The following is a 20,654-nucleotide window of genomic DNA, read 5'->3' on the forward strand; positions in this document are numbered from 1 at the left end:
CACCTGTGTCCCAATGTGTCCCCACCAAATGGAACAGCGGTGGCACTCTTGTTCATCTGCATTCAGAAATCACCAACATGACATTCAACAGGTTCACAATGGCTGCTATTCCTGCAGGCTGCAGCTGCTGGAGGTGAAGGATAAATGATATGTTGCACACAGTTGGCTCCTTTCTGCACATGGCTTATTTCAATCACTTTTGTAACCACATCATCAAACATGATTAAACAAAGCAAGAAAATTGAATACCTCATAGAAATACTTGAAATCGTCTTGCTGTCTTCTCCTTCATCCAATCAGAAGAGGACAGGTCAGGTAGGCGCAGACATCTGCAGGTGTGAAGCTAAACTACAATGCTGTCTTGGACAGCCTCACAAATCGCAGGAAATTTTCACAACCAAAAGACTCATTTTACAGTCCAATAATGCATGAGGCAGGCATATACATGTATTTATAACTTCTTAGACATGAGTGTCTTCAGAGCTGTCTTCAGACTACTTGTGGGTTTCTAAATGATTATTTTGTTTGGCCCAGAGCAATCGAAATTAAACCAGTTAAAGTCCATTAATGCAGATGGACACAAACCAAAATATTCTTGATGAAGAAAATTTTTTATATAACACAAAGTATTTGTCTTCTATTGACCTTGTCTTTGCCGCATTTTAATTTCATGGGAAATAGGACCACAAACATACACCAATAGGTGAATGAGTAGAATAGATCAGAAGAAAAAGACATGCCAAATATAGAAAATAAAAACCTTAATAATTTTGAAGATAACAAATCTTAACAAAATAAAATATTACTTGCTTGTAAGTTGTAAAGCAGATAAAAAATAAAATCCAATTTTGTATTTTTAGTTTTAAAGAGAAAATCATTTTTGTGGGCTGCTTGTACTTGCAACTTGACAATTTGAAGCAAGTGGCAAGAAGTTTGGACCCACTCCATCACACAAAGAGAATTTTAAACAGCCATAGTAACCTAACACTAATAATTAATGTTCTTTAGTTACTGTTAAGGTGGAGTTAAGCAGAAGGTGGATGTGTAAGTGCAGCCGCCAGCTGCCCTCCTGCTGACCACAAAATGCTAACCCACTGAGACAAAGTGCCATGAATGGAGGCAGAAATAATGTTAATGGCCTGCAGACCTCAATGATGGAGAAGACAGACATGAGCAAAAGAGAAACTGGAAATTACTTCATCAAAATGGCTTTTTAATGCTCTGTTTGAAACTAAGTAATGGACATTGTTTTCTGTCAGGAAAAGAATCACTCTGTTCTTTTCCCACTGTGATTCAGAATCATTTTGTTGTTCATGTACAAACTGGCCTGTTGAAGAAAAAAAACAGAATAAATTAAAATTCAGTTTTTCTTTGCAAACATTGAGGATTATCTCTTCAAAGAATAGTTTGTGTTTTGAACACTTTCTTTTCTTCAGAATTTGCTAAATCCATTTACACAATAAGCTATATGAAGAAATATGACTTTCATTACAGACAGTGAGAGACTTAAAGTGTGGCTATGAGGAGGCCAGGTCATAAACAAGGGAGTTAGCGTGAAGGAAGGAACCAGCAGTGAAACAAAGAAACCAGGAAGCTTAAATACTCAGGAGTTTGGATTAGTGACTTGGAAACTAGACGATCAGTCAGGGGAACGCTTAACAGACGAGCTGAAGGAAGTAGACAATAAGACACAGACTGTACACAGAGGAAGGAGAAGCAAGACACAAAAACAACCGACTGAGAGGAACACGGAAATAACTAACAACAAAAAAGAGTAAACAAACATTACTAAACAACTGATTATTTTAGTAATTAATTATTCTGTTTTGACCATGAATTAATTATTCTGACAATATTTGGATAAAAAAAAAGTCTGAAGGAATTTAATTTAACCACTTGAACATATTTTATGTAATATGAGAAACACATAAATACATACAAATTCAAACAAACAAGTATTCATTTCCTTTGTTAGACAAGAAAATAAACTTTTTATTTCCTTTACGGAACGTTTGATTATTGGTATCAATAGATCCAACAAAAATCAACCTAAAACCTGAAAATGTGAGACACTCAGCATTTCTGCTTCACTTCACATCAACAAGGTTTATTTCTTCATGCTTAATAGGTTTCTGACAAGAAATACTTTCTTAGAGATTTGCTTTAGAAATGTTGAAGCAGGTGAAGCTTAACCACTGAAGGTTTGGTAGAACATTTTATTGACAAGTTGTTTTTATCTTAAATGCAAAATGTTTGTATTTTCTGTGCAGTTTATGTGGTTCTAACAGCCATTTTTTGAGTCTGCAATGACTAATCGATCATTAAATGAGTTAACAATTATTTCAGCAATCAATTCATCACGAGTGATCTGATTAATAATTTCTGACCCAATGTAAACATCCTAATTAAAATAACAGTAAAACTATCTAAATATAGACAACAATGGCTCACAACAAACTTTATTTACTTTTATTTACCGAACTTAAAAGTGTCAAAACTATAGAAGCAGAAAGGAAATGAATTCAACTTAACCAAATATGAAACATCTACGTATTGTCCAGATCTGCGTGGTTATCTGGTCTGAGGGTTCAGAGGTAGAAATTGTCTGCTGACAAACTGCTGACAGACTGTATTCACATATAGGAATATTTGTCCATGCAAAAAAAATAATAATAATTTAAAAAACAACTAAAAAACAAATTTAGAATAAAAATTTAATTTAATGGTTCACAGTTCAAATCTTTCTCTGACCTCGGCTGAGTTTTTGTTTTAAATAATCTAAACATGCAAAATGTAAAAGAAAATCCAACTTGCCAACAGGTGAATATTGTAGTTATCTTTTTGCCATGTTTACACAGCCAGCATTTTACAAAATGATCATTGCTGAATTAGAAACATGTAGTCCAACAATATCAGTCTGGCTCTTTCAGGTTACTTAACTCTGAATGCGGAAAACAGCTGTTATAAAGCAGAACAGAACCGGGCCTCCCCGGTCCGTGTGCTGGTTCTGTGTCTGTCTACTTCATCTGTAGATATAAACTAACGTTAGAATGTTTCATCATCACATTTACATGCATACACTGATGGAGGGTTTGACTCCAGGTATCGAACTGCTGAAATGTAGTTTTCTCCCTAATTGGTTGCAGAGCATGAAGGTTAAATTAGTTAAAACGATTATTTTTCCCCACATATTAGCGTGCTACAAATAATAAGCACCATATTATTTTTTGCTACTGTATTCTTGTTAACTTCCACATATTTTTATGTCTTACTTCTTTTCCTTTTTTTTTTGTACAAACAGGCTCATTATTCTATACGTTTGCCTCCCCCACAGTTCATCCTTATTAAAAATGAATCTCTGGGCATATGAAGACATAATCCTTGGCTTTTTTCTTTTCCCAGATATTTCTTTCTCTCATGGTCATTAAAGCACAGAGAAAAGATAAATTAATCAGGGATCAGTGCGCAGGTCATGTGGTGTTTTTAAGCTGAACTGCAATAAAAGAAACACTTGTTCGAGAGAAATGGAAGTAACTCCAGATATCACCAGGTTCTTTAACAATCTGCTTCTACTTTATGTGATAATTAATGAACACAGATGTAGAAATGCTCCATTATAAGTTCCATTAGTCTGGAGGAGACGAGTCTATGGGAGAAAACCCAGGCGGCCGTTTTTTCTGTGCCGAAAGTTCTGTTCATTTTTCTGCACAGATAATGCTGGTTGACTTAAAGAGACCACATGAATAAACACCTTAATATTATGTTGTTGAAATAATATCTTCACATATGCTGGGTCAGTGGAAAGCAGATTTCACAAGTGTGGATCAAGGTTTTATTTGCAGTGAATTTTGTTTATTGTTCAGTACAAACCAGCCCAACATGGAGGGTGTCACTGGGTGTTGAAGAGAATAAAAATTAAATTTAATGTTGCTTCAAGACTTAAGTTTACCGTTACATGTGATGTTTGTTCTGTGATTGGACAGTGCAGAAAGTTTCTAGCTAACCTATGCTGTGTAGCTGATTGGTCATCACAGAATAAAAAGATTTACCATATTGGCCACATGCTAAGGCTAACTGTGTTTACCCTGGGCTGCTAGCTGAGCCAGCAGTGAAGGAACCTCACATTTAGACCCTTCATCATAACTGAGGTAGACAGACAATACTTTCTTCGTGAATGAAAGAGTGGAACAAAGTGTAAACATCCTTATAGTTGGATTGTTTTACTGACAATTCAGTTTTTGTTTTCCTGTTTGTTTTTGGGAGAGATGGAGAGAGTCATACAATACAGACTGAAGGAGAGGAAAGACAGACTGAAGCTTCCGGAGAGTTAAGCAGATGACATGTACCCTGCCCTCCTGACTCATCTGGTAACCTCTGTCTCTCTTCATCCCACTCTTCTTCCTCACTCTCCTCCTCTATGTCCTCTCCCCATGTCATTCCTCTATGCCCTCAGCACTAAAACTCTCCGTATCACTTACCAAAACTACCTAAAATCTATTTTGACATGTCCTGCCTCCTCCTTCTCCTCCTCCTCATGGGAAACCTTACTCATTTCAGCTTCCTCCTCCTCTCTCACTCATGGAAAGCTTGCCAGCGACTCAGCATCATCTCAACTCAGCTCCTCTCATTCAGCATCATCTCCAAAGGCAACCGTGGTTCAGTTCTTGACCTTGTATCGTTTTAGACAGGCTGTTTCAGAATCTGTGTTATGTTTTGGCTGAAGCCTTTGAAATCCGCCATATTATTACATTTTCTGACGTGAATAATAGTATAATGTCTGGTTGTGTTTATTTTATTACTGCTGTACCATGTAAAAGTGTTGGAACATTTTGCCACATTACAAATACAAACTTTATTGTATTTTACTGAGGTTTTATGTGATGAACTGAAAGTATAGCTGGAGGAGTTTTTGTCACTATGATGGAAAAATGAAATATTTGTTTCAGAGGAAGCAGTTCTGGGTTTTCTGTCATGAACATCTTTTGATGCATAGCAGAGTAATGATAATTTTAGAGTTAGATAACTAAGAAAGTCGACTACTGGACATAAAATGTTACAAATAAAGTAAAATTGTGACAGATTAAGCAGAAGTGGAATCAAACTCTGATTGTTTCCAGCTTTAAAACCCAGAATATCACATGAAGTGTTTTTACAGCGCTAAGTGTTGTTACTGAAATCATGTTCAGACAAATCTTAAATCATTTCTTCCAGTTTCACAATGTGAAAAATGAGAACTTGATTGCTGTTCCACTTCTACATCACATAAACTGCAGCCTGCCTCAGCAACTGAGCCAGCAGAAACTCTGAATAGTTACCATAACAGAAAGGACAAACTAAGTCTAATGAGAAGCAGGTAAAGGGTGTATCCCTGCCAAAGTGAGCTGCTGATCAGGCTGATAATAACCCGGCACTGCCAGCTGATCGGTCCCTAGAGGAAAATGATAAGGGGGATAATGATTTTTTTTTTTTCTCAGCCAGTGCATGAGCTGAAAACAGAAGGACTAGCAGCAAACGCATAGATTGGAAAGCAGTCTACAGAACCTACTGAGACTGAGACGCCAGCTGAGTCGAGATGAGCTAAATTTCTCATTTTTATGAAGAAAGAGGAGCCTAGCATAAATTTATTTCCACACTTTGTATGAAATGATGAAAATATTTATTTATTTTTTGTTGTTGAAGATAAAACTAAAACTTTAAGATTATTCCTAGAAACATCACGTTATGCAAAACTGCAGAGAAATAAATCTGATTTCCCTAATGAGTTTAACCCTCTCAGGCTCAAATTACTTGAAAAGACTGTCTAAGTTGTTGCAAATCTGCAACACCTGCCTGGAGAGGGTTAAATTATTTATGTATTGAACGGAAACAAATAAATTAGACTTAAGAAAAAATAGAAAACTTGATATTACCAAGATATGTATATCTCTGCTCAGGGTGTTTATTGTGAATCTTTTGGCTCCAACAAACAATCTGCTGGATCCCCTTACAGCAAACTTCTTATCACCGTCTTCAATCAATTCAATTCAGTTTATTTATATATTGCATATATATGTAGCACCTCAAATGACATCCTGAGGCACTTCACAAAGAAAAGTAATCCCCATTCAGTCACACATTCATTTTAATTCATCCCAGTTGTCATGTGAGTTAAGTTCAGTTTACCATTCAAATTAATTAAAAAGTTTTCATCTAAAGTAAATCCAGCAGATTGCATCCAGTCATCCAGCTTAACATAGAGACACATTTAAGTGCAATCAACACACAGGTTGGTTTTACAGCAATCCCTCATATGGAGCATGTATGTAGCGACAGTGGAGAGAACAAACTCCTTGTTAACAGGAAGAAACCTCCTGCAGAACCAGAACCAGAACCTGGCTCAGAACCAGCGGACACCTGCTGTGAGTTTGACAAGACAGAGCAGAAAAACAAAAGGAAAGAGTTTTCATTTTATTCTACAATGATGTTACTGAAGTGAAGTTTATCTGTGTATCACCTTTCAGCAACAAGTCAGTTCAACCTGCTTTTCATCATAAAAACACCATCCAGTCACCAATTATGAAACAAGTTACAAACATCACATTTTGTCAAATGTCATCATGAAAATCATCAATGATTTGATCATCAACTTTTATCAATCATTAATCATCAAATATATTGATCAATGTTCCATTTTTTATGAATCCAAGGCAACGCTAGCCAGGTGGGTGTTTTTACTTGATTTAAAGGAAGTCAGTGTTTCAGTTGATTTTCTGTTTTCTGGACATTTGTTCCAGATTAGAGGAACATAAAAATCGAATGCTGCTGGTTTTGGTTCTGTTTTGGTTCTTCCTGGTTTTAGTCAGAACTCCAGCAGCAGCGTTCTGGATCAGTTGCAGTTGGAGGATTAGACCTGTGAGTCAGACCCGTGAAGACGTAATCAGTGCGACTAAAGATGAACACAGGGAGGAGTTTCTCTAGATCTTGCTGAGACATCAGTCATGGAAATGTTCTTCAGCTGATAGAAGGCCAACTTTGTAACTGTCCTTATGTGACTCTGATGGTTCATGTCTGAGTTGGTCTGTTGCACAAAATCCCAGTAAAGTAATGTTTGAGGGTTTTACTCCAGATGTAAAGGCTTCAGCCCTCAACAAGTCTTTTCTCTCCACCCTCACAACTTTCGAATTACAGTTGAATAAAAACCATTGGTGCAAAAAAGAATACAAGAAGGTTTGTGGTCATAACAAGACCAAAAGTGGAAAAAGCTTCATAAATATTAATCCATATAAACTAACAACATAACAAATGCAAAGAAAATAAAAGGATAAAGATAAATCATTTGTTGAAGCTCAGTAGCATCACGAGACCTTGCAGTGTCTGCGTATTGCAATGTTTTTTTTTAATAATAAACTTTTATGGCCTGAAGTCAAATGCTGAAATAATCACACTTTTGAGAAATGCAAAAATCTGATCTGAAATAAAAAGAAAAGGTATAGCTTAAGCTAAAAGAGAGGAAGAGTTTACACATTAAATAATAAATCAGCTCAAAAAACCTCATAACTAATGATTCGGCAATAGTAAAGATAAAACGATGCAGACGAATGAAATGCCTTTAAGAAACAACGTTTTTGAGGAAATATCTGCTCTCGGCCAGATGATTTGACCCAGTGACTCACCACAGATGATGTTCAGTAACCCCAACAGACTGAAGCAGTTATGGCATTTAGATAATGCACACTCCTTTCAGACAGACATGTTCAAAACTTTGGACAAATTATCATCTTTCTGACATTTCATATTTGCTTTCTTACTCCAAAAGAAAACATAAATAATTAAACTGAAGAATATATTTCTGGCCGATTCACTTTTAAGGCTTCAAGGAATGTCTCTGATGTTAAGATCGACCTTGCAAAGCAACAAAACAAAAAGTTACTTTATTTTAAAAGGAAAAACTACCTTTGCAAAGTCAATCCAAAAAAAAGCAAAGTGCAGCTTCATGTAAGTGGAGCCCTTGTCTGGTTGTTCATTAGTTGTTAGTAAAAGCAGCAAACTTATTCTCTTTGGTAAATGTATCTAATGTTATTAAAAAGATACATTACAGCATTTAAATGGAACCTGGGAGTTTTCAAATCAACACAACCCCTTTCTGCACACAGCCTTGCATCACAAATTTTATTCACATATTCAAAGTGATATTGAAATTTTTTGGTACCCTGTCCTTACTATATTATTTGTACTCTATCTTTTGTTTTGGTATCATAAATCCCCATATTTTAATTTATATTTTTGCAAGAAGTTTGTTTTGGGAAAATACCATGTTCCAAATTATTATGCAAATTGAAATTAAATATAAAATGTTTTGTTGTGCTATTCAACTTATAGATGGTATTGTGTGTCAGGGCTCTTTGAATCACTATAATTCATTAGTTTATCTGGTGAACTCAATTAAAGGAAATCTACTTAAGAAGAATGTTCCACATTATTAAGCAGGCCACAGGTTTCAAGCCATATGGGAAGAGAAAGGATCTCTGCTATCATCAGATAGTGTAATGCCGGATGACAAGATATGAAAACATTAGATATTTAACAAGAGATTTGTGGCTGATTCAGAACAAAGATGGGTTTGTACAGATAAAGGCATAATGAGGAAGGTTTCTGTTATTCTGTTATTATTGAGGGAGCAGCTGTTAAAATGTCCTTACAAAGCAGAAAACAGTTATTTGAACCTGAAGGTGGAGGATCCTCCAGAGACTTGTAGTGCATGAACTATTGGGCCCCTAACCAGAGCTCTCAAGCAGAATTGGTGGCAGTGGGCCCAGCCGGACATGAAGATTCCTTTTCAAACAGACTTGTCCACGAATGACTGTGCAACCCTGGATGGTCCAGATGGACGCAGTAGTGGGTTGGTGGTGGATGGCCATTCATCCCAACATGGCTGTAATGTCAGCAAGGAGGTGGTGAAGTCATGCTTTGGGCTGAAATCATGGGGGGACAAAGAGAGGAAAAGAAAGAAAGAGAGAGACAGAGAGAGAGAGAGAGAGAGAGTGTTGGTCGGGCCCTGCAGAGTCCCTGAAGGTGTGAAAAAGACCTCAGCAAAGTACATGGACTTTCTGTCTGATCACTTTCTTTCGTGGTTCAAAAAGAAGAGCCGTACCTTCAGTAGCAAAATCATCTTCATGCATGAACATGCACCATCTCATGCTGCAAGGAATACCACTGTGTCATTGGCTGCTATGGTCATAAAAGGGAGAAACTCATGGTGTGGTCGCCATCCTCCTCTGACCTCTATTCTGACCTCTATTCAAACCCTTTGGAGTTTCCTCAAGCAGAAGATCTGAGGGTTGATGCAGTTCATGTCAAACAGCAGCTCTGGGAAGCTTTTCTGACATCCTGAAAAGAAATACAAGCAGAAACTTCCAGGTTGGATCTGGGTTGTATGGAGTTGTGGACAAACTTTCTCTAATGCGCTAACACCGTGGCTTACAAAGGCTCGGTTTCTGGTTAGTGCATTAGATGTTTTGCTAAATTTGAAAATGCTTTGCGCACTTAGCTTCTCCTATGTTTATTTTTATGATTTGTAAGCTTCCAGTTGAATAAAAGTCAAAATCTGTGTTGAAATTTTGGTAATTGACTGTTAAGAATCCTTCAGCTAGTTAAATGTTTTAAAGCATTTGCATTAGCTCAACACTAAATGCTGAGTGCTTTAGGATTAGCACAGCTAACTTTCCATCTGCCCACCTCTGGTTTGATGCTTGTTAAAGCAAGTTCTGCCTTACTATATCAAATAATCAATATAGTAAGGAAGTGTTGGTCAGATACAGTATTGTATCTCTGCTCCATGAAGATGCTTCTATAGTTTGTTCTTCGTCCTCATTCTGAGTCTGAGCAAGTGAAAGAAGCCACAGAAACAGCATTCTCCTCCATCTTGTTGTCTTGTCCTCTCTGATTTATGGATGCAGAACAGGCAGTGCAGATCAAACACTTTTTATTTTCCAAGATACCTAGTTGCCACAGCAACGGTTGTCAGCAAAAACAAAGCAAAGAGTGAAAGAAGACCGAGAACAGATGATGAAATAATGAAACAGGTCAGTGAAAGATGACATTCAGATTCAGCGTTGAAACCGGCAAATCTGACTGCAAAGAGTTTGGAATGTTTGAACTCACATCGAGTTCCTGTCACAGAGCCATGGATGCCTGCTGCAGCATGCTTCCTCTCTGTCTGTCCGGCAGTGACCAGACGTCACAGCAGACTGAACAGTATAGAAATAAATAAATGAGGATACTTATCTGAATATACTGATTGACTCACTGCACAATCAACAGTGGAATAAACTTTTGTCCCTAAAGACCAGATTGTTAAAACACAGATGAAATTAAAATTGCTTAAACGTTAAGCAGCGTTGCAAACAAGCTAAAGTGAGCAAAAGAAGACCCAACGGCAGACAACATGCCGCTGCTATTCGATGTTGACGCCGTTCCTTCAGATCCACCATCTGTCAAAGTTCCTTTATTCTTTCTCTAAAGACTGGCAGGCGCTAATTGAGGAAAGCATGTAACAAACTGCCTGCTCTCCACGCGTGAAAATAATAATGTCCCTCCTCCGTGCCCATCTGCACAGTAAACCATTTTATTTTCTGACAGGGGGAACTAAAGCAGGTGAGGCCTGGGAGTGTTGGTGTGCCGCGCTCCACCTGGAGCCACCAAAGAACAAGCATCATCTGTATTAACAAAGGCGGCAGCAGCAGGGAATTAGTCTGCACAAACAAGATCTGCACGCACATAATCAACTGAAGAGGAATTCATTAAACTCTGATTCAAGCATGGACTGGGAACAGACACAGAATGATGTCAATGTCGGTCATCCACCAATACAAAACATCTGAAGCTGTTAGAATATATATCTTTCCAGTAGCATGAGCACAACTCTAAAAATTTCTGAATTAAAAAAAAAACATAAATAAGTATGTTTATTCAGCGAAAACTAACATCCTTATGAAACAAATGTATTACAAATTTATTTGTATACTTCTAAACATTTCATTTCAAAGTGTTCCTCCTCTTTTACCTTTTATAAAAATTTTCTGCCATAGACCACAGGAAAAACTGTATGAAAATTATAAAGTATAATTGACACTAAACTCTCAAAAGAGAGTTTGAATATTTTTTTATTGTCGGTTCCACTGGGACATCAATTAATATCACTATATTTAGAAACATAATTAAACACAATTGTTGTTATTAAAAGCATCACCACCTTTTAATAGTCCAGATGCTTTTAAACAGTTCAGCTGCACTTTTTACTGTCTTTGTTTTCTGAGTTCTTGAATGACAAATGTATGAATGAATAATTTACTGGCAACAAGATTGGGATAGATTTTCCAGTTACTATTGATTTAAACAGCAGTATAATAAATGAAGCATGTGCCGATGTGAAAATAACCAATATTTATTGCTATTAAGTACATCACTATTACTGTCACAAATAACACATCATCCACCCCTAACCTTCCCACCCTGAAACACAAACTACAACAATAACAATATTAAATAAACTTCAGTCGTTAATTTCGGCCCAGTTTTACTTATTCGAGCGATGGAAAAAAAAAATCATATATATCAACCAATACCAATGTAAATGCTAATATTTTGTCCATCCCTGCAGTAAATACCTCAATATATATTGATAATATATTAAACATATCAAACAGCCAATCCAAAGTAGTAGGAAATGAGAGGGAACATATTGAATTTAGTCTCAGCACATTAAAGTACTTAAATTCAAATATTTTAAAGTTTGACATACATTTTTATTTATATTTTGTCCACTCATCTTTCACAAGGCTAATTATCATGTGGCTGATTTTGCAATATTTATAAAACTTTCCAAAAAATAATAACACTACCCGAAAATGTTATTTTACAATTTCCCTCTTTCCCAGGGAGTTTTTGGGATTTACTTTGAGGTAGACAGATAAACATAACCTTGAATCTGTCAAAGTTCTTTGCAGCCGGTTAGTAACAGAACTTTTATTCTGCATTCATCAGATGATTAATAACTCTAACTGAGTCTAACTGTATCTTCTCCAGTAAAAAGACGATGATCTCAATCCTCAGCTCACGTTCTCTTTTAGTGTTGTCAATAAAATCAGGTGGAGGTTTTTGTATTTCAACACTGGAAGTGACTCCAAACACGACCACGGCCTTTTGCAGGGAAAATAACTGAGTTTGTGGTATCCTTGAGTTTGTCTGGAAAACCAGCAGCTATTCAATGCCCCTCTATCTCTCTGTCCCTCTGTGTGTGTGTGTGTGCGTGCGTGTGTGCGTGCATGGAAGTATGACTCTGGCCTCCACTGTCCTTGATTAATCAGAAGAACCACAAGATTTCCTAATATTTAGTCATTTATTTATTGGAGCAAAACACACCAGATGAAATGTGAATGTTCAGTGTGTTACTTTCATAGTCAATTTTCAACAATGACAGTCAAGTTAATTCAGGGCTGTGATAAAGTATTTGTCTCTAAAAGTAAAAAAGAACTTTTTTCAGACTGTGATATCATTTACTAAGAGATTATTATTCTCCTCACTTCCTCATATGCAGAAGAGGCGTTCAAGGTGGGTAGATGAGTTTATCTCTCCCTCATTTATTGAGCTGGAATTGGAATGATGAGTCTGCAGCCTAAATACTAAAATTGGATGGAGATATCCAGGTATAAGCTTCTACTTATGAACATGCATTAAGTCAGACACATGTAAAGTGTCTGACTGAAATGTAATTTAGCAATAAGGTTACGCTCTCACAGCAGGCAGTGTGACCCAAATTTGCTGTTTGTGGCCCATTTTCACCGCAGTCTGAATGACCCAGTTCTAATCTTTTCACCCACCAAAAAAATCTGCTCTGTCCCCCTTTCATATGTGGAACTAAATCAGATACACATCTGATTATTTTCAGTGTCTGTAATCTGAACACTCACGTCGTATTTTATCCAAATTTCACTTCATCAACACGAGATGTATTTCAGGCATGGTAACATGTGGGGAAAGTACCTGATGCCTACTGTTAAGCATGTTGGAGTATCTGTGGTACTGTGGGCCTCTTTTTCATTTGAACGCCATGGAAACCTTCCTGAAGTACTTAGTGTCACAAACTCTTTCAAATATCCAAAGATCTTCATCCAAGAGCTGCAATCTCCTCTCTACTGACCAAAGGACACGTATCCAGTCTCCTGGTAGCATTCTTCAGTTTGATTTCACTGTGTCTCTTCTGCTGCAGTAGAAATGTTCTTCATCTTTAACATTGCAGTGTGTTTAGCTGCAGACCTCTGGTGATTGTCTTCCTTGAGAATTCCTGACTTGGCTAAATCATTTTCACGTGACTCCGGTTGCTCTGGAGTTATAACAGATATCCACTGATGTCTTTTAAATCTTTCACTTCCTGTCTCTGTCGGGCTGTGAATTTTCATGATGCTGTTTCTCACTCCAGTTCTTGACACTTGGAAACATTGTGGCATCAGGATCAACAGCAGCGTTTCTTGTTCTCAAGTCTGATTTCACTCGTCTTCTCAAACACTCAGACTGAAGTTGTTGTGTATAAATGGGAAAATTAGAAGGAAGGGTTATCTTTTTGTCTTGAACTGCTGAGATTGTGATATTTTCATTGCGTTCTTGAGCAATCGCACATGTAACTTGTGAAGACATTGTGAAAAACCACATTTTATTAATGATGGTGAATAATTACATCTTTGTTTTTCCAATAATCTAACCCTGATCCTTCTTATCCCTACACGATGTGTTGGAAAAACCTTTTTGTGATATAAGGTAAATGTAGTTTTTATTTGAAGGTCCCTTGCTGATCTGCCCATGATGTCTTTTGATTCGGATATGCTTTTTCCCAGCAGCATCTCTTGGTGTGCAATGATTCATTTTCCACCAACCATATTTAAGAGTTGACACTTTGTGGATCCTTCCATCTAAAGAGGTTTACCCTAGCAAGAGTGCATACATCATGAGTACAGCCAGCCCCAATGGGAGCTAAAGCTTCATATCTCGACAGTACCGGCGCTGATATATACTTCACCCACAGAGCTGTGCAGAAAATGAAATCCCTAACCTTGGCAGCTTTAGTGCCAGGCTCTACTCATTGAGCTCCATGGGAAATTGAGTTTGAAAGCGCTGCCGTTGGGTTTGCAGATCCACCCAAAAGCACTAAAAAGTGCAGAGTTTCAAAGAACAGATCATGCTGTTATTTCTTTTGGTTGTAAAGAAGCGGCTGAGGTCACAGAGACTAAACACACAGCGCCAACACAGTTGTGTTCACTAGAATGTTCTACAGAGATGCAAGTCTTTACTCTGATACTCATAAGTTACCAGTTGTTTCTAAAAGTCACCTTATTAGGAAAAATAGTCCACCTGTGTGGGTGTTGATGGATTAAAACCAACTGTTCATTTTTAGGGATCATTTTTCAACAGACAGCATCATGAAGACCATAGAACACATCTGACAGGTTTGGTGAAGTTCTGGAAGAAAACACACAAAAACTTGAGAAGCTAAACACTCATCCAGTACTACAACAGAATACTTTAGGTCCGGGGTCACCAAAAGGTTGTTTGTGGGCACCATAGGTGACCTCAAAGACCATTTGTGTAGCCTGGAGAGCTGTTCCAGGTCAATCATTAACCCTGCTACAGTCCATTGGCTCATGATTCCTTCCCTGTTTTATTAACAGAGAGAAACTCCTGACGGTTTATTCATATTTCTCAAAGTGAATATAATATCTGTCACATTCAGTGGATCCTTTCAGGCATCTGGGGCGCTCTCTGGGTCACTGGTGACATAAAAAATGATTTTCTTATACATAGGCTAACATCATCTGATAAGATTTAGGTCAGATTGGACTGAGCCATAGAAAGACCAGCTCACCCACCACCATGTTACAGAGGGCTACTCAGGAGATAAAGTCACTGTCTGTCAGTGTGGTTAAAGCCAAACGTCTGTTCTTCCCGTAGATTATGTCCTACTATGTCAGCAAGCAGGATATTCCCAGTGCAGCGAGTGCAAAACATGTCACAGCTGCTTACTGCAAACATTTTCCCTACGTGTCCTTTTTTAGAACTTCTTCAAGTGAAGCCAGGCACTTATATTTAAGGAATGAAAGGAAATTCTGCACATTAACTACACAAGGTCAAATAACTTCCAAGCATAAAAGCACAACATACAATCGCCTGTAAGAGCAGTAAAAGGTTTTTCGCCTTTTCCTTTTCATCAGAGAAATTGCTCTACACACAAGAGAGTAATCAGGTTCTCCATGTTTAAGGTGTTTCAATTAGCACTGGAAGCTTACAAGCTATTTTACTGTGCAAGCAGAAACGCAATGAGGCATTTAATGTCAAATATGTGAGCAACTTTTGACATGATTACAAACAACCTCTGGTTTCCCTGAGATAATTTAAAGCAATGCAAGCTGCTGTTTCATTTTCTCTGTTGTGGCTTTGAAAATGGAAGGTGTGTGCAATTCTTAAAATGTCAGCTACCAAAAGTAGGTGTTTACCACCCTAATATTTTCAGTGTTCTCCTTTAGCGCCTGTGTGCTAGTTGATGGATTTAGCCTCTGATTTCAACTCCACAAACATTACATTTAAAAATTAAAATAGAAGCAAAATTTCTTCATGAGAAAAGAAAAAAAGAAGAAAAAACCAGGTTCAAACTGATTTTCCAGTTTCTGTTTATGTACAAGCTAGCATTAGTTAGCTGCTACAGTTAGTCACCAAACTGTCTGTTTAATATAATAAGCTTGCAAACATGTTTTTATGGTTATTTGTATTTCTTTCTGTAACCAGGAGACAGACTTGGTTGTTGTCATATTATCAGCTTAAATCATCAATGTAAATGATTTCACCAACATGTTCCCAGTATGTTCATACACCTGAATGACTGCACAACAAAACACATCAACAAAAATATCATAGAGAAATTGATGTAGTTTATTTTCTTTTAAGTTCTACAACTGAAATCAAACATTTTAATGTTTTTTTCCTCCAGTGGATAAATGTAGAGTTTTAGAGAAAGTTCTAGCTTTAAAGAAGTTGTATATCATTCACTCTATTCACTAGTCTCATTTTCTATGTTTGCACAACAGTACATTTTGTCAATCTGAGTTTTCCAAAGAAACATGTAGCTCAGCATGGTGGAGATATTATGATGCTGAGGCTGTTTTACTTTTATAAGTATCATCTGTATATTTTGTTTTGATCTTGCATGAGGGATGGAAAATTCTCAATGAATTCAAACTTGTGTTTCATACTTTTAATTTCAAATATCTTTGAACTCGAACACTGTAATTTTACCTTTAAGTAAATGCTTCAAATAAATCATAAAAAGCATAAAAATTAATATAACATTCATGCCAATGCTGAGTGAACTCTGCCTCTAAGCTGGAATTCATCTCTGTCAGACTAAGTTGTTTTTTCACAAAACATGTTTCAGCATTGTTTATGCTTTGGATTTGACCTCATTATTTAAATATAACCTGTTTTCAGACCATGAAGAAAATACCTGCATTTTGACAAAAGACACAACAAACATAAAAAGCATTAATGTTTGATACAATCCATGAACACCCTACTGATTCCACTACATGATATTTTTTTTACATAATAATTGTCGGCGTTTTTGAAAGACAGAAAAAAATAAATAAGTCTAGACATGCACTAAATTATCTAATTTTTAATGCACAACACGCTGAACACAAACACCAAGGTTACAGCCACAATTACATTGAGAGTGAATTGAGTGGAGATTACCATTAAAAAGTTCTTTTCACTGTAAACTGAAATTTTCATGGCCTGAAAATGATCTATTCTCCATACATTTGATATTTAGCAATGACCTTAGTTGTGACCAAAGGCAATATATTTTTTTAAATCTCTAATTGCTGTTAAAATAAAATAATACATTGACGATGTTGATTATACATATTCTAACATAGAATATATTATCACTGAGTCTAAAATTCTGCCTTAGTAACAAGAAGTAAGTGGGTAACTGTTAAAAGCTCTGCCATTTTAAATATTTTGAACAAATAAATGGTGAAACACAAAACAAAATTCTAAATAAATATACTGAGATAATTTTTAGTAAAAATGTTTATTACAGGCAATATTATTTTTTTTATCCTCTTTGTAGACAGTGAGAAAAACTGACTGTGTAACAAAATAATATTAGCATTTACTTGGTTAGCTAGCGCAGTCTGCTGCTAAGCACACCTGCTACATTAGCCAGATTACCAATTGTGCGTTCAAGAAAAGCTTCACCAATTCTAATTATGGTGTACAATTTCAAAACATATATTCAGCGAATATATTTTTGAGTAAAATATACGAGGTTGTGTTGCAGTGGGACAAACTGCAACACAAAACAACCTGAAACAACCTGGGCAGAATAGCAACTGGCATGACTGATTTAAATCTTTGACTTTTTTCACTCCAGTCCGGTTGGTGGTGGTCAAAAACCATCTTAGTTGGTCTGCCAACCACCATAAAACTCAAAAAGAAGAAATCTTTGATTCTTGAAGTAGGGCAAAATGATAAAATCAGTTAATCAATCAATAATTTTACTGAGATTAATTTATTCCTCAGTTTCGACAATCTACAGACAATACAAATAAACTATGCAAAAGCAGCAGAAAAAATGTAGTTCCCCTACTCTATGAGAACTATGTTTTTCTGCTTATTTCTGGTGTAAAAACAGAAAAGTTAACATGAAGATGAAGGTGGGACAGAAAACCAGACCATTAGCTTGCATTCACATGTGTCATTCTTTATAACAATACTAACATCTAGCTTCTTCTTCTGCTTGACTGCTGCAAAAGTTCACACTGCGGCTAGCTTTGTATTTTGACACAATGAGTCTGTCGTCAGTAACGTCTACTTCTCTCTCTTTTTCTCTCCTTCCCGCTGCCTGGAACATCAGACCACTTGGGCATTGAGTTCATGGGTAAGGAAGCTTTTCTTGTCTTCACATGTGCATGACTCACGCCTGTAAACATTGTAGGAGTTTCATGTTGGATCAACATTACAGTGTTTGATTGCTTACACGCAGAACAAGGATTGACGCCCAGCGACAGCCCACAAACACACACACACACACACACACACACACACACACACACACGCACACACCCACACAACCCCCACACACACACACACACGCACACAGGTCTAATCACACGTAGTGTTATCTGGTTTGACATGAATGTGTTCTTACACCTGTGCATGATGCATTTTATCTCTTTGTGGAAGTCTTTGTTGCTTAAACATGTCACTGTACTGTTTACCCAAACACATTTACGTATCTTTTACCATTCCTCTTCTCCATCTTGTTCTATATCACATTTCTTTGACTCGCAATTGCTTATGAAGTCTCCCCTCAGAATACCAATGTGCTGCAATCTCCTTGGAAACGGGGAAAACAGAGAGGGCACAGTGTGGCTGTTTTCTTTTTTTTTCTTTCTTTTTGTAACGTTGGCAGTGTTAGCAAATGAATTTCTCATTAGTACTTGCGTGCACGTTGATGGCAAAAGTTCAAAAATTTGAAAAAACCAAAAGTTTGGTACAAATGTTTGGTTGGGTGGAGGTTTTTTCTTCCTCCAGTCTTTGTAGAGCGAATGTTGATGCGTCTCTCCCAGGCACATGCCCGTGGGCTGTGATGGGTGGAGGCCAGCGGATTCACAGTGCCGTTGCCAAGCTCCTCTCTTGTGTTCCTGGCTCTGCTTTGCTCGCTCTGTGCTGGTATTGCAGCCGAGGAGCTCCAGTTAAAGGCCTGGAAGCTCGTCGTTAGCCGCGGCTCGCCCCATTCTCTCAGTCAGAATTGTTAGGACCATTTCCAGAAGCTCTGCTTGCAAAAAAAACATAATTAAATCCAAAAGAATGACCTCTCACTTCATGACTGTATTGAAAGAGCAAGAAGAGCTGATTTTCTCCAGTTTTTTTTTTTTTTTTTTTTTTTTTTACCCTCCCATTTCCTACCAGACATTTGCATTTGTGAAGCCTGCTGAGACTTTGCAAACTTGGCAGTGACAGATGATCTTTACCGTAGAGCTTTCTTGCAGGTTCTTCCTCCCATTTATATTCAGTTGTGAGGTTTCAAGCTTTTTGCAACATTGTTCAGGCTGCCACATTTTCTTCACCTCGCTAGCAGCTCGCTAGCCCTGCCAGCGTCCTCGCCAGCGTTGTGTTAAGCAGCGCGCACGAAAATGAGCGTCTCCCACACTTGGCGGTAACATCTCAATGTCTGTGGCTTGGCGAACTATCTCTCCCGAGAAATAAGAGAAATAGTTAAATCATCTACAACGGCTGTCCAGTACTTTCTGAGTTACTTTCAAACAGAAAAGGGAAAACATTCAACAGGAAGATGTGAACACACATCTTACATTTTCTCTTCCGATCTTCAATAGAAACTGAGTTTTGAGATTTACATAACAATGTCTTCAATTTTAGGTGTACAATTTTGGATTTGATGGTTATTTCCTCTAATCCAGAAGTTCATTTTTAACATGCAAGCTCTAATACAAACATTAACCCACACTGATATTTGGATTATTTTTCAAGTCCAAATTGTAAAGAACCACATATTTTCTCTCTGTGAGCTTCTGGCTTGTTCTGGAAGGATATTTGACCCCAGAAAGTTGAAGCTCGTTTTATTTGTTTGGTTTTCTCTCCTTTAACCTTATTTCAAAAGGAACTTATTATGCAAATTTCATTTTTTGCATGTATTTGAACTTCCGTTCTAGAAATACTCCAAACCATGCAGCCGTTTTGCTGACAATAATTTAATGTGTTTTGGTGTTTGGAAAATGAATCATTTCAATAACCTCCTGATTGTGACGTCACACTTGGTGGGCACTCCCCTCCCTTTGAAACCCCGAACCAACCCCTGTAACCTAGCAACCCACGCAGAGCTCCAGCATGTTTGGTCAGCTGGATGCACTGCATGATGGCTACTGGAGAAGAAAAGTGTTTTGTTGTTGATGTACCATCCAGAAACCACTTGCATTCTTGTTGGTGTGCAGGAGGCTCTACTTTTGCTTTTCAAAGATGCCTTGTTGTAAAATTGTGAGTGCAAACTTTGAGTTGGGGGTGTGGCCAGCAGCGGCTTATTTGCTTAAAAGTTCCAGAGCCCTAAAATAAATAGAACTGTGGAGGTGAAACATCTTTATCTAAGAATGATAATCTTCATATAATCTGTAAATCTAATTTGCCATTATTTATTCTGTATTATAAAACAACTTATATAATATATATTATATATAATTTGTGTAATTTGTATAATAAGTGCATAGCTCTCATATTTATGTTTATATTTGTACAAAACATTTTATTATAGCACATCAATATTATTCTCTGTTTATACAACTGTTTATACAACTGTTTATAAATATTTATATCCTGTATAGCACTTCTGGATAGATGCAAACTACATTTCGTTGCTTTGTACATGTGACACTGCAATGACAATAAAGTTGAATTCTATTCTATTCTATTTTGAGCAAAACACATAATAAACATTCAGACGTTTGCTCACACACTTATCCTATCCCAACTTGTTCAAGAAAGCAGAACAGGTCACCTTAAATTCTTCAGAGTATTTACCAAACCAGCTCTGCCATAGACGTTTCTGTATTTCT

The 20,654-nt window shown here is 37.1% G+C and overlaps 1 protein-coding gene across 1 annotated transcript in view; it reads left to right on the forward strand.

The window, feature by feature from the left end:
• LOC129353944 (pro-neuregulin-3, membrane-bound isoform) overlaps positions 1 to 20,654 on the forward strand; it is a 388,725-nt gene that overhangs the window by 319,321 nt on the left and 48,750 nt on the right. The window contains exon 4 of the mRNA XM_055023390.1: positions 17,942 to 17,965. Within this exon, the coding sequence (XP_054879365.1) occupies positions 17,942 to 17,965 (24 nt within the window). The remainder of the gene's footprint in view (positions 1 to 17,941; positions 17,966 to 20,654) is intronic.

The sequence above is a fragment of the Poeciliopsis prolifica genome, unplaced genomic scaffold (genome assembly GCF_027474105.1).
Source record: "Poeciliopsis prolifica strain line A6 unplaced genomic scaffold, Auburn_PproV2 SCAFFOLD099, whole genome shotgun sequence".
Lineage (NCBI taxonomy): Eukaryota > Metazoa > Chordata > Actinopteri > Cyprinodontiformes > Poeciliidae > Poeciliopsis > Poeciliopsis prolifica.